At 32.7% G+C, this 15373-nt stretch overlaps 2 protein-coding genes across 4 annotated transcripts in view; one reads left to right on the top strand and one right to left on the bottom strand.

The window, feature by feature from the left end:
• The window catches only part of LOC134688066 (intermembrane lipid transfer protein VPS13D-like), a 74285-nt gene extending 62372 nt beyond the window's left edge, over nucleotides 1–11913 (bottom strand). The window contains exons 1-11 of the mRNA XM_063548534.1: nucleotides 11810–11913; nucleotides 5429–5540; nucleotides 5062–5139; nucleotides 4546–4658; nucleotides 4153–4230; nucleotides 3679–3768; nucleotides 3120–3236; nucleotides 2659–2784; nucleotides 1906–2026; nucleotides 1204–1295; nucleotides 859–909 (exon numbers count right to left, since the gene is read on the bottom strand). Of these exons, the coding sequence (XP_063404604.1) occupies nucleotides 859–909; nucleotides 1204–1295; nucleotides 1906–2026; nucleotides 2659–2784; nucleotides 3120–3236; nucleotides 3679–3768; nucleotides 4153–4230; nucleotides 4546–4658; nucleotides 5062–5139; nucleotides 5429–5525 (963 nt within the window). The 5' untranslated portion in view covers nucleotides 5526–5540; nucleotides 11810–11913. The remainder of the gene's footprint in view (nucleotides 1–858; nucleotides 910–1203; nucleotides 1296–1905; nucleotides 2027–2658; nucleotides 2785–3119; nucleotides 3237–3678; nucleotides 3769–4152; nucleotides 4231–4545; nucleotides 4659–5061; nucleotides 5140–5428; nucleotides 5541–11809) is intronic.
• A 32-nt stretch (nucleotides 11914–11945) lies between these two features.
• The window catches only part of LOC134688370 (polyphosphoinositide phosphatase-like), a 32600-nt gene continuing 29172 nt past the window's right edge, over nucleotides 11946–15373 (top strand). For 2 of the 3 annotated variants that reach the window (XM_063549033.1, XM_063549034.1), the window contains exons 1-4: nucleotides 11946–12045; nucleotides 13969–14067; nucleotides 14430–14550; nucleotides 14957–15113. In XM_063549033.1, the coding sequence (XP_063405103.1) occupies nucleotides 11989–12045; nucleotides 13969–14067; nucleotides 14430–14550; nucleotides 14957–15113 (434 nt within the window). In that variant the 5' untranslated portion in view covers nucleotides 11946–11988. The other variant, XM_063549035.1, reaches the window with a different exon arrangement.

The following is a 15373-nucleotide window of genomic DNA, read 5'->3' as shown; positions in this document are numbered from 1 at the left end:
TTCTATTGTCCAATAGAATAAATACAATGCCATTGTTCTCTGCGTAGTTTATTCACTTGGACATTTAAATTACTTCTAAGAGAGCTCTATCACACATTTAACTTGAGTAAAAAAACTATCTTGACCAAAATACATCTATATTATTACTCTCCGAACTGCATGTAATGTATTATTATGCCATTTTAATAATACATTTTCAATCTGTTCAATGTAAACACTAATTCAAACATTAAAACTGTCAAAAATGTTGATTAAACAAAATTGGTATGAACTTTTCCTCATCATCACCCTACTATAAGCAAGTTTTGCATTTTTGAATCAAAGACTAAAGGTACAATGAGGCTCCATAAGTTTTGACCTGATCACTTTCCTTTTGTAAATTTTGTCATTTTTCAAAGTTCATGTTTAATTTTCAATTTGGAGTACAGATGACAATACACCTTATCGCTATTTAGTCCATTCCTGGAAAAACAGTCATTTATACAACTTCCTGTTTAGGTAACGCGGGCCGAAAATGGAGGTCATCTGCAGTGAGCTGAGGAAGGAAAAACTTTAAAAAGTGATCATCAAGAAACTTTGATATAGTATGATCCACTTTTTTCGAAATTAAAATTGAAGTAAAAAAATATTCTGTTGAAAGTATTTACGGTAGTTTAAACAGGTCTCATTAAAAAGTATCATGCATGGTGAATTGTTTAAACAGGGTCCCAGATAGCTTCGACTGGATGTAAAAGTTGTGTAATTTTAGAACTTATCCAGAATGGAATAAATAGCGATTAGGTGTATTCTTAAACAATTCTGCAAGATTAATATCATATCATAACCAGTGGCAAAATATTACTTAAAACATTATTTTACCTGGAAAAGATTGGATTTCTTGGAAACAAACATCTCTCTTTCTAAAGCATCCTGAAAACAAACCAAACTTAATTCAAGTTGTACTGAAATCTACTATCTTATATTACTAGAGGGTATATTCAACAAAAATGTGACTTTCATTTGGATTTAAACAACACTTTCTTTTCAATTAATTTATTAGCAAAATTTATGTTTTATGAAGTGTTCAATTCAAAGTCATTTCAAAGAAGCATATGTTAAACACTGATCTACATCAAACAAAACAGAAAGCTCCCCAACATGGCGGCATGGGTGTCTAAGTACACAGAGAAGTTCTCCAGGTCAATACGTTTAATACACACTTACAGACAAATCTGACATAGACAAACTCCCCAACATGGTGGCATGGGTGTCTAAGTACACAGAGAAGTTCTCCAGGTCAATACGTTTAATACACACTTACAGACAAATCTGACATAGACAAACTTCCCAACATGGTGGCATGGGTGTCTAAGTACACGGAGAAGTTCTCCAGGTCAATACGTTTAATAAACACTTACAGACAAATCTGACATAGACAAACTCCCCAACATGGTGGCATGGGTGTCTAAATACACAGAGAAGTTCTCCAGGTCAATACGTTTAATAAACACTTACAGACAAATCTGACAAAGACAAACTCCCCAACATGGTGGCATGGGTGTCTAAGTACACGGAGAAGACCTCAAGGTCAATACGTTTAATACACACTTACAGACAACTCTGACATAGACAAACTCCCCAACATGGTGGCATGTGTGTCTAAGTACACAGAGAAGTTCTCCAGGTCAATACGTTTAATACACACTTACAGACAAATCTGACATAGACAAACTCCCCAACATGGTGGCATGGGTGTCTAAGTACACAGAGAAGTTCTCCAGGTCAATACGTTTAATACATACTTACAGACAAATCTGACATAGACAAACTCCCCAACATGGTGGCATGTGTGTCTAAGTACACAGAGAAGTTCTCAAGGTCAATACGTTTAATAAACACTTACAGACAAATCTGACATAGACAAACTCCCCAACATGGTGGCATGGGTGTCTAAGTACACAGAGAAGTTCTCAAGGTCAATACGTTTAATAAACACTAACAGACAAATCTGACATAGACAAACTCCCCAACATGGCGGCATGGGTGTCTAAGTACACAGAGAAGTTCTCCAGGTCAATACGTTTAATACACACTTACAGACAAATCTGACATAGACAAACTCCCCAACATGGTGGCATGGGTGTCTAAGTACACAGAGAAGTTCTCCAGGTCAATACGTTTAATACACACTTACAGACAAATCTGACATAGACAAACTTCCCAACATGGTGGCATGGGTGTCTAAGTACACGGAGAAGTTCTCCAGGTCAATACGTTTAATAAACACTTACAGACAAATCTGACATAGACAAACTTCCCAACATGGTGGCATGGGTGTCTAAATACGCAGAGAAGTTCTCCAGGTCAATACGTTTAATAAACACTTACAGACAAATCTGACATAGACAAACTCCCCAACATGGTGGCATGGGTGTCTAAGTACACAGAGAAGTTCTCCAGGTCAATACGTTTAATACACACTTACAGACAAATCTGACATAGACAAACTCCCCAACATGGTGGCATGGGTGTTTAAATACACGGAGAAGTTCTCCAGGTCAATACGTTTAATACACACTTACAGACAACTCTGACATAGACAAACTCCCCAACATGGTGGCATGTGTGTCTAAGTACACGGAGAAGTTCTCCAGGTCAAAATGTTTAATAAACACTTACAGACAAATCTGACATAGACAAACTCCCCAACATGGTGGCATGGGTGTCTAAGTACACAGAGAAGTTCTCAAGGTCAATACGTTTATGCATCATGTTAGTCTCATCATGACTCACAAATTTCACTTCCTGCAAATATAAAAGTGTTTCGTTCAAATTACATTGTTTATTATCCCAATAAAATTATGTTTTTTATTCTGCCATTCATAATGCAAGTTAAACATAGAACAAGTCCCTTTCATGTGGGTATCCAATTTGACATAATAGTCAGGTTTTTATTAAGATTACATGGCTTTAGTTAAGTATAGTTTTAAAATATATCTGAATTGCAAAAGTAGCTTTAGTTATGGTTATATGATTCCATTTTCTATGGGCATTTGTTATTTTAGAAAAATTATATTTAAATAGTAGATTTGACTTTCATTTACATGTTAAGTATTTAAGCTGTATAATTAACTACTTACCCACTTTCCATTGGTACTAACAGCTGACAGACTTTTGATAGCTATACCAAATGCAAATGGACAGGATGGTATTAGCTGGTCATCCTCGTATCTGATATGGACATCTTTTATCTTTAGCTGTCAAAGAAAGAAAAAAGAGAAATATAAGACAATTGATAAAATTGATGAATTAAAACTGAAAATAAAAGAATCAAAAGAAACTAGGCTTTGCTCATTGTTGAATGCTGTACGGGGACATATAGTTGTTATTTTCTGTGTCATTTGATCTATTGTGGAGAGATGTTTCATTTGCTATCATACCACATCTTCTTTTTTATATATATATTTGTAATTGCCAGCAATAACAGATTGTACCCTCGTCCCCCACCATTGCCAGGGTCACCTATAAATTTTGAATTGTACCTTTTACTGACTTAAGTCAAGCTTCTGGGTATGAAAACTCTTTATACATAACAATTTAGACGTAATGATTTGATTATTGGTTCATATTATTTGTCATTTCAGAAAACACAATTATTTCAATAAATGATATTAGGTTGATCCTTTCTGAGAGACAAACCTGTATATTTTCTAAGATGTTGCTGGCTATTGAGGTTCCATAGGAAAACCATGAGGATCCATATGCTTCATGTTTCTCTTGTTTCTGTATCTGTAAAAGAAAGTAATGGAATAAAACAAGAATGTGTAGTTTTTTTAATACATAGTCAGTGGGTGCCCGCTCGCACTATCATTTTCAAAGTTTAATGGACCCTGAAATCAGAAAGATCCTATCACAGGGAACAAGTGTACTCAGAAAGATCCTATCACAGGGAACAAGTGTACTTAGAAAGATCCTATCACAGGGAACAAGTGTACTCAGAAAGATCCTATCACAGGGAACAGGTGTACTCAGAAAGATCCTATCACAGAGAACAAGTGTACTAAGTTTAAAGTTGATTGGACTTCAAGTTCATCAAAAACTACATTGCCAAAAACCCTTTTTACATGTCTATTAAATATATCATATAATTAATGTTAAAAACTAAATTGCTACCTTCCATTCTTTTTCCAAAGCCTCCAGCATTGCAACTTTCTTTGTCTGTTCATCTTTCTTAGTTTTCTCTTCATCAAACTGTAAAAACAAAAATTATCATAAAGAAGAAAAAGAAAAAAAAGTACAGTAATCACCTTAACAAATATAACTTCTCAATCTTAAAGTTATATTTATGTAGTGTTCCAGCCTTTTATTAAAACATTTTTCTTTGTGCTTTGGTCAAAATGTTTAAAAAGGAGGGAATGAATTCCATGAAATGTATATTTGTAATACTTATATCATCAGCTTTTTATTTCTTTGATATTCATATGTTTTGTTTCATTAACTGTTTTGGGCAGTTCTTTACATAAAGGTAACTTGGAACAATTATTCAACCAATTAACTAATTCTTACCTGTGTTTGTCTGTATGGTCCTGCAACCAAGTATAACTTTTCTATGGAAATTACCCATGGTTCACTTCGTAGATATCTTATGGGGATTTGCAGTGTAATTTTACCAATAAAACCTGAAAGAAAATTTGTCAGTACTGTCAACACACCTATTATAATCTTATCATTTCTAGAAGTATATTGAACTATTAAAAAGTGTAAATCAAACTCAATAGTGGTCAGTTGTATTCTTACACCGACGAAATAGTCTGCTATTTTTTTTATCAGAACAATATTTTAAATTTTTTATTTGCATTCGAGGAACCAAAAAAGTTCATTTTTATATAATTTATTGGGGTGAAAACTCTGCCTTTAACTCATTCCAACATAATTCAAAATGTTTCAGATTGAATCTGCAAATGTTTACAGTCAATAATAATCTTCTTCAAAACAAGTTCAATTAGTTAAAAACCTTTATTGTTATAACAGAGCAATTTAAAAGCCTGTAACATAGCAATATGTACAATTATACATATTTACCTGACTTTACTTGCAGTGGTAAGTCTAAGTACTTTAAGGCATCTTTCTTCAGAGGTAAATTTTCTAACTCAACTGCACCTACAAAACAAACTTAATCAATGTGTATAACATAAATGACACATGTATGAAAAGAAGGGTCTCAGCACAAATATTTTGGAACTGCCTACAAAATAATTTATGATGCATTTTTTCGATTTTTTTGGTAACATTTAGTTGGAGGCTACTGCAGTCTCTAAGCTTAAACACTAGCAATATGTGTAGCATTCCTTGGACAACCAAATTCATGTACACATGGGGTATTCAAGAAGATTTGAGACTAAAGCAATTAAAATAGAAATTAATAGACTGAAATATATGTGTTCCTTACCTTGTAACAAAGCAATAGATAACTGTGCTGTGTTCAGATTCTCTACATATTCACCAATGTATGTATTTAGCACCCAAGCTGCAAGGCCTTCTAACATCTTTTCTATCTAATCCTGAAAACAAAGTGGAACAACATTACATTGTAACCATTATAGTAATTTAGATATAAAATAGTGTGTTGACAATCAATTAAGTGATGACAAACAGACAAATGAGTGCAATAAAAAAAACATCCCTATCTGTAACTTAATAGGGTATTGATGTGGACAACTAAATTAGTAAATTAATGGCCAAAAAGTACAGAATAGAGAAAGTAAATGTCTAAAAATTAATGAATAGCAAATAATGGTGTTTTAAAATATAAAGAATATATAACACAATTAATTATACATGTAGTAAAAAAAATAAAGAATAGAGTAAAATACCCCAAATTTTTTAATGATTCTTTCCCAATCCACTGATCCTTTGAACGTGTCTTTATATTGATAGTAAATTTGAATTATTCATTTCATTACAAAACTTGGCTTATCTTACACTTCATTACACAAATATAACTTCAATGATAAATCCTCCCTTGAAGAATTTTTCATGTTGCTATCAAATCTTTTAGCACCAATACACAAAATGTATATAAATTCCACAGCTAATAACTTCTTTTTATACCTTTAATGGCTAAAAATATCTATTTATACAAGTTTAAGTAAGTGATAAAAAAAATTGGAAAGAAATCTACATGTAACAGCTGGCCAAATGTTATCAATAAATAAACAGATTTTTACTACTACAAATTGTTTACATAGACAAATTAGAGTCAAAAATTGATCTGTTTATCCTTTCATACAAAATTTTCTGTGGACATTTTAAATATACAAAGTAAATCATAGAATCATTACTTGAATGGAAATAAAAGGACCAGATGCTATTAGGTCATAAATAAGCTAAAATTACAGAGCCAACAATAATGTTTTAAATTATATACATGTAATCACCTTCAATACCTTGACATCTAATTACATGTAACATAATTAATGTTGAAATAACATAGACAGAACCAAAAGTTGACGGTTATAATTAATGATTATAATAGGAAATTCTTCACTTTCTAGTGAAAACAACTAGAAGATATAACATGTATACATTGTAAGAGCAATAATTACTTATTTAGTAAAAATATGCCATTATAACTTTTTCTGGATCAACATCAATATCAACCTCTGGACAAAACTAGAGGCTCCAAAGAGCCTGTGTCGCTCACCTTGGTCTATGTGAATATTAAACAAAGGACGCATTTGAATTCATGACAAGATTGTGTTTTGGTGATGGTGATGTGTTTGAACATCTTACTTTACTGAACATTTTTGCTGCTTACAATCATTCTATCTATATTGAACTTGGCCTAAGAGTTTCAGTCGAAAATGTTAGTTAAAATTTACAAATTTAATGAAAATTGTTAAAAATTGACTATAAAGGGCAATAACTCCTTGTGGGGTCAATTGACCATTTAGGTCATGTTGACTTATTTTAAGGTCTTACTTTGCTGTACATTGTTGCTCTTTACAGTTTATCTCTATCTATAATAATATTCAAGATAATAACAAAACTAGAGGCTCTAAAGAGCCTGTGTCGCTCACCTTGGTCTATGTGCATATTAAACAAAGGACACAAATGGATTCATGACAAAATTGTATTTTGGTGATGGTGAAGTGTTTGAAGTTCTTACTTTACTGAACGTTCTTGCTTCTTACAATTATATCTATAATGAACCTTGCCCATTAGTAATAGAGAAAAATATTTGGTAAAAAATATTTTTACCTGAATTAATGAAAATTGTTAAAAATTGACTATAAAGGGCAATAACTCCTTAAGGGGTCAATTGACCATTTAGGTCATGTGACTTATTTGTAGATCTTACTTTGCTGAACATTATTGCTGTTTACAGTTTATCTCTATCTATAATAGTATTCAAGATAATAACCAAAAACGGCAAAATTTCTTTAAAAATTACCAATTGGAGGGCAGCAAGCCAACAACCGATTGTCCAATTCATCTGAAAATTTCAGGGCAGATAGATATTGACCTGATAAACATTTTTATCCCATGTCAAATTTCCTCAAAATGCTTTGGTTTTTGAGTTATAAGCCAAAAACTGCATTTTACCCCTATGTTCTATTTTTAGCCGTGGCGGCCATCTTGGTTGATTGACCGGGTCAAGCCACACATTTTTTAAACTAGATACCCCAAAGATGATTGTGGCCAAGTTTGGATTAATTTGGCTCAGTAGTTTCAGAGGAGAAGATTTTTGTAAAAGATTACTTAGATTTATGAAAAATGGTTAAAAATTGACTATAAAGGGCAATAACTCCTAAAGAGGTCAACTGACCATTTCGGTCATGTTGACTTATTTGTAAATCTAACTTTGCTGAACATTATTACTGTTTACAGTTTATCTCTATTTATAATAATATTCAAGATAATAACCAAAAACAGCAAAATTTCCTCAAAATTACCAATTCAGGGGCAGCAACCCAACAACAGGTTAACCGATTCATCTGAAAATTTCCGAGCAGATAGATCTTGACCTGATAAACATTTTTACCCCATGTCAGATTTCCTCTAAATGCTTTGGTTTTTGAGTTATAAGCCAAAAACTGCATTTTACCCCTATGTTCTATTTTTAGCCGTGGCGGCCATCTTGGTTGGATGACCGGGTCACGCCACACATTTTTTAAACTAGATACCCCAATGATGATTGTGGCCAAGTTTGGTTTGATTTGGCCCAGTAGTTTCAGAGGAGAAGATTTTTGTAAAAGCTAACGCCGGACGACGCCGGACGCCAAGTGATGAGAAAAGCTCACTTGGCCCTTTGGGCCAGGTGAGCTAAAAAGGCAAAATTTCCTTAAAATGACTAATTCAGGGGCAGCAATCTAACAGCACTTTGTCAGATCCATCTGAAAATTTCATGGCAGATAGATCTTGACCTGATAAACAATTTTAGTCCCTGTTAGATTTGCTCTAAATGAATTGGTTTTTGAGTTATAAGCCAAAAACTGAATTTTTCCCCATATGTTCTATTTTTAGCCATGGCGGCCATCTAGGTTGGTTGGCTGGATCATGCCACACAGTTTTTAAACTAGATACCCCTATGATGATTGAGGCCAAGTTTGTTTAAATTTGGCCTGATAGTTTCAGAAAAGAAGATTTTTGTAAAAGATTACCAAGATTTACGAAAAATGGTTAAAAATTGACTTTAAAGAGCAATAACTCCTAAAGGGGTCAACTGACCATTTTGGTTATGGTGACTTATTTGTAGATCTTGCTTTGCTGAACATTATTGCTGTTTACAGTTTATCTCTATCTATAATAATATTCAAGATAATAACAAAAAACAGCAAAATTTCCCTAAAATTACAAATTCAGGGGCAGCAACCCAACAACGGGTTATCCTATTCATCTGAAAATTTCAGGGCAGTTAGATCTTCACCTGATGAACATTTTTAACCCACGTCAGATTTGCTCTAAATGGTTTGGTTTTTGAGTTATAAGCCAAAAACTGCATTTTACCCCTATGTTCTATTTTAAGTAACGGTGGCCATGTTTTTTGACGGATCAAAAATCTAAGCACACACTTTGTGCAGGATAATCTAAGGAACAATCATGCTAAGTTTTATCCATATCCATTCAGTAGTTTCAGAGGAGAAGATTTTTTAAAGTTAGCAAATATGATGAACAAATTGTGAAAAATTGCCATTAAAGGACAATAACCCTTTAAGGGGTCAATTGACAATTTTGGTCATATTGACTTATTTGTAGATCTTACTTTGCTGATCATTTTTGCTTATTACAGTTTATCTTTATCTATAATAATATTCAAGATAATGACCAAAAACTGCAAAATTTCCTTAAAATAACCAATTAAGTGGCAGCAACCCAACAATGGTTTGTTTGATTCATCTGAAAATTTCAGGGCTGATAGATCTTGACCTAATTAACATTTTAACCCCTTGTCAGATTTGCTCTAAATGCTTTCGTTTTTGAGATATAAGCCAAAAACTGCATTAGACCCCTATGTTCTATTTTAAGTAACGGCGGTCATGTTTTTCGACGGATCAAAAATCGAAGCGCACACTTTGTGCAGGATACTCTAAGGAACAATCATGCTAAGTTTCATTCAAAGCCATTCAGTAGTTTCAGAGGAGAAGATGTTTGAAAAATTGTTAACGACGACAGACGACGACGACGGACGCCAAGTGATAAGAAAAGCTCACATGGCCTTTTAGGCCAGGTGAGCTAATAATAACGACCCCTCTGATTATTCATGAACAATTATTTTTTTAACATATCTATTCTAATGTATAAACAACATGTGTATGCCTTTTTGTTGTTGAGAAAATACATGAACATTGTACCAAACAAGATATTTGTTACGATTGTTGATGTTCAGTTCAATCTAAACAGAGTGAGACTACACAATATAAAATCTGTTAAAATTGAATCATCAAAGTGTATAAAAAAAAATCTTAGATGCAGTCATTGATATAAATGTTTTTCATACTTATGTTGCTAAGGCCACACCAATTTAATTTCTTGTTCTATGGATTTTTGGACTCCCAAATTTGGGGCGAGCGAGCGATTTGAAAATTTAAATAAAAAAATATTTATTTTGCAAATTCTTGAGGCCAAGCTTGAAACATAAAGGCGAGCGATTATAATTTTTTTTGTAAACATAAAAAAGTAGGTTTTGACAATATTAAAACTTAATTTATCACTTGTACTTTGACATTTCTTTAATTTCTGAAGTATTTTTTCCCTGTTCACCAAGAAATAATTAAATCTGGTCTATGTATGTGTGACTGACAATGAGACAATTCTCCATCTAAGTCATATTCAGTTTGGGGGCAACCCCTTAATGTTATAAATATCCCTTTTTTCATGTTTTATGAGTGATCAATATAAGTTTTAACATATTTGTTTGTACAAAAGGGCTCATATTTTCTCAAAGAACTATACATCTATCTCTTATTAAATGGTCAAAACATGTCCAAGAATTTTGTAATATTCCTGGACTTCAACCATGTTAACACATTTACTTTAACAATTTAATATTATTCAAAATAAGTGGACCCCTCTTTTAGAAAAAGTTGTTTAACATATGATGTAACTCTCCTCTTTTCGAGTACAAAATTCTAAGTTTTCAAAGGTTTTGAATAAAAGAACTATACAAATCCTTGATTTTCAAACATTCTCACAGATATTTAAGAAGTGTGGTGGTGTGCTTTTATGTTTAAATCGTTATATACATTTTGTACAGGTTAGACTGTGATTTTAAAAACAAATGTTGATATATTTTTATAATATTTACTAAAAAAACGGTGCAGGAAATGGACATGATTAAATTTCCGGAAGCGGGAAGCAAGAATATATTTTTTTTAAATCTGTTTTGAGAAAAATAAATGTAGGCGGGTCTGTCGAACAAGGAATCAAATTGGTGTGGCCTAAGGACAAATTGTCTGTTTTTATTCTCTGTTATGAATCAATGTCTCAATCGTGTGTGACCTATCCTTGTTTCACAACAGATAAGGTTGTTAGATATAGGAAGATGTGGTATGAGTACAATGAGACAACCAGATGGAGACAACTCTCAATCCAAAGTAACTACATGTATTTATAAATGTAAACCATTAAAGGTCAAGGAACACCTTCAACACAGAGCAATGGCTCACACTGAACAGTGAGCTACATGTATAGAGGGTCACATTATGACAAAATGAATTTTGTTAAGTTATTTTATAATTCAAAACAAACTTCTGTCAAAACAATTAGTGAGGGTGGTAAAGGGTTATTTTCGTGCAATGTGTTTTGCCATTTTTATTTCACGTTCAGCTGTAAAATATTCGCTAAGCTAAGGATTTCATAATTGATCCTTTAAGGATCTGGGGAATTCTTTTTACGAATTTTTGGATTTTACAATTCTTAAAATTTGGGACCTCGGAGTTCATGTTTTTAAAGCCCTCAATTTTGGGATCAGGAACTCTCTGACCTCCTCCCCTATAAGAGACCAAATGACAGAGACTTACATGTATAGTAAATAGCAAAACCCATGTCTATTTCACAATTTTTAGTTTTATAAAACTTGTCAAGGTGTTGGTCATTTATATGGTGTAAAAGTTCACTAAAGGGGAAGCTTACCGTGTACATCAAGTTAGTACCAATACCCTATTTATCTGACAGATTGTGGAAATACTTTTTACAGAAATTTGACTGATGAAACTGAAAGAACAATCTCGACCTCCTGACTTTCAAAAAGTTTCATGACCTTACACTTTTTGTATATGATGAAAAACATACAGTTTTCTTTATATTTTTTTTTAAATATCATACCAACCCACTTTCTCAGATCGTAAACGTTTAGAAAACTTGTGGTATCACATTTTCTTCTACTTTTTATTTTCCTTTTCCCAATCCTATAAGCGTGTAATAGATGCTGATCTTATATTTTGTCTTGATCTTTAAAGTGTTTACAAACAATTATCTCCCCTTGATCAGTTTTGACCAGACGAAAAAATGGACAGATCTATTATTTCTTGCATTCAAAAAGTTGTTTTATATGAAACAAAAGCGGTATAAACTTTATTTAAACTCACCAAAGGTTTTTGTTCAATATCAATATTTGTTTTTAATCTTAAACATTAAATGACAATCTATCAAAAAAGTATGATATAAATAAAATACTTCCTCACACTCACCTGCACTGCAGTACTGGTAACAAATTGTTTGCAGTTTTCACCTATCAACCACTGTAAATGTGAATGCAAATTATGAAGTGGGTCCCATTGGGATCTAAGCGTGACGCTGGATTGCCGTGAAAACAGGAAATGAGTTCTAGCAGGACATGAGAAATTACCCCAAACTGAGAATTGCTTACGTATATAGTGTAAGCAAGATATGGGAATCAGATAAAACAGTTATTGGGATCCTGGATCCTAACCCCCCAATAAATCTTCTTATGAATTGCATTGCAATTAAAAGAATTAGGTAGTCTTAACTGCAACACGCCTACAGTTCTGTCCAGTCTGACCTATAGACCTTATCATTAATCCTAGCTGACCTGGCCGCTTGAACTTTTGACGCATACAACAATCACTTTTGCATTGTGGCGTCTGATATTTTGTTTTATGACGTCCAAATTTTATCGAAACCTGTGTCATGTGTGTGATAACCAGTAATATCGGACAAATAGCAATGAGGTGTATTGTAGGAACTATCTCAATACTATGTTGATGGGTTTCATGCTATTATCCAGAATGCATTTTGACATCACAATTCATAGGTGGATCCTTGGGGGCCTGGGCCCTCCCTTTCGTTGGAAAAATTTGGTTGATTTTATAGGGAATCACTGAAGCATCACTAGAGTGGGGGCCCCCACTTAGGTCAATCAGCAGGCCCCCCCTCTCCCCCCCCCCCCCCCCCCCCCCCCTTATGAAAAGTTCTGGATCCGCCACTGCAATTTTCATTAATTAGCATGCATAGTATGAATTGATATGACTACGAAAACATATCTCACCATACCTATACCATGTATACTAGAGTATAGTATAGTATATAGTATTTATTATTCATTTGTTCTTGTCATGAATATGCATGAAATATTTGTCACTGGACATTTAGAAATCAACTTCATGTTAACTCTGCACAGTGTATGATGCGCATTAAATGTAATATTCCCATTTATTATGTTTATAACAGGTAACTCTCTTAAAACTTTTAGAAAACTTTATTGTTGATTTTTTTTTTTAATTATCTCTTTGCAATATCTATATGACATGTATGATTGAACACTACTTTCTATTTTTTTTAACGGTTTCAAGTTTTGCTACATAGCAAAAAATTGGTTATCAAATTAGTGAAGACAGAGGTGTCAAAAATTTCTATTTTATAACAAATAAACCTTTCAGCCAATGCCAATTTTATGAAACTCAATGCAAACACAATGCTATTAACCACAACAAACAGACAGAGCCTGAAATTGGGCAGTGAGACATTCACTATATTCACATTTCTATAGAGATATAGAATTATAAAGTTATGCCCTCTTAAACTTGGAAAATTGCAAAGCTTACAGACAATTTCCTAATGCATGTAAAGCAAAACTTTGGTTGGCCTGCTTACTTTGTTTGTATAATTGTTTATACAAGCTTTGAAATTAAGATTGACATCTTTCAACAATATATACAGACATGGTTTAACTTGTATATTTAATATTTGAATGTAATTGGGTGTTATACTAATGATTGAACAATTTAAAAACAAAGCAAGCAAGCTAACTTAAGTCTTGCTTTACATGCTTTAGGAAATTAGCTGTAAGCATTTTTAAACTGTCATGTCCTCAGACACATTCTTTTATTTACATCTCAAATCAATAAGAACTTGTATCATATATCCTACAGATTAATCCTTGTATAGTTTCATTTAGAGTAGCTTAGATTTAATTTGATGTGATTGCTTTGTACTTGTTTTTTTTTTAAAGTTATTGTTTTTTTCCAGAGAATATATGTAGTTGGGTCTAACACCACAGAGACACAGTTTCGTGTACTGAAAATTGACAGAACTGAATCTAGAGATTTAGTTATTCATGATGATAAGGTATTTAACAGTTTAGTGTAGACACAATTTGTTCAGAAGAACAACTTAATCACTTTTGCAAACTTCATCAGATGGAGTACATATAATCACCATGAAATGAAATTGAAAACTTTTAATGTTTTTTTTTAATTATAACTCAAGAATATAGTCTTTAAACTAATCTTATTCACAATCATCTTTCAAAAAAACTACTGAGAAATTACTGAGAGAAGAAACCAACCTACCGAATGTCCACCACAAAATATACATACATGTCAGGAATGTGACTGTTTTGTAAAAATGTAAGTCTAACAGATTTCTGATGTATTCCTTATGAGGTTTTATCCTACCAACTCATAATGACATTTCTTATTTCATTTCAGGCTGTTTATACACAGATACAAATTCGTAATTTACTGACAATGATAAATCATGGAAATCAACCAAAAGATGTCAAATCTGATGCAGGACTCATTAAAACTATCTCAGCTTTTGGAATAGTTGGTAAGATTTAGAAATCACGTCACTTGCATTGACTGTCACTAGATAAGATTATTATGATTGATGATTTACCATACTGTACTTTACCACCATTTTTATTTGACCATTTTTGCAGGAGCTATGAGACTTTATACATCTTTTGGCCTGCATTGTGAAATATAAACTTCTGAAGCAATTAGTTCAAAAGCTTTCATATAAACTATTTAAATTGTTTGTCATTATATTTGTTTAATCATACTTTATCAAAAATTAGATTTGAAATTTTGAGCCAGATGTATGAAACTGACCATATTTGACTTGTGATACCATAATGACACCTTGTGAGCTGGTTTTGGTAAGTTGACTGTACAATGTACTGTACAAAGAAAATTGTAAAAGTTATAAGATAGATATTTGTAATTTTTTACAGGTTTTGTAAAATTTCTAGAAGGTTATTACATCATTGTTATAACTCAAAGAGCAAAGGTTGCAGTTATAGGACCACACGTGATATACAAAGTTATGAATACAGCTATGATACCTATACCTAATGATACTGTCAAATATACACATCCTGATGAATCAAGGTTGGTGTATAGGACCACATGTGATATACAAAGTTATGAATACAGCTATGATACCTATACCTAATGATACTGTCAAATATACACATCCTGATGAATCAAGGTTGGTGTGTAATTCAAACATTTTCTGCATTGGAGGGGGCATTAAGTTTTACCTTGACCGTCTGTAAGTCTGTACATATGTAGACCGTCTCTACGTCCCAAAATTGGTTTCTGTTCTCTAAAATTTGTTCTCTACAAATAGTATGAAACTTATACACAGT

This window comes from Mytilus trossulus, chromosome 10 (assembly GCF_036588685.1).
Source record: "Mytilus trossulus isolate FHL-02 chromosome 10, PNRI_Mtr1.1.1.hap1, whole genome shotgun sequence".
In the NCBI taxonomy this organism is placed as follows: domain Eukaryota; kingdom Metazoa; phylum Mollusca; class Bivalvia; order Mytilida; family Mytilidae; genus Mytilus; species Mytilus trossulus.
This window is presented reverse-complemented; position numbering and strand designations above follow the sequence as displayed.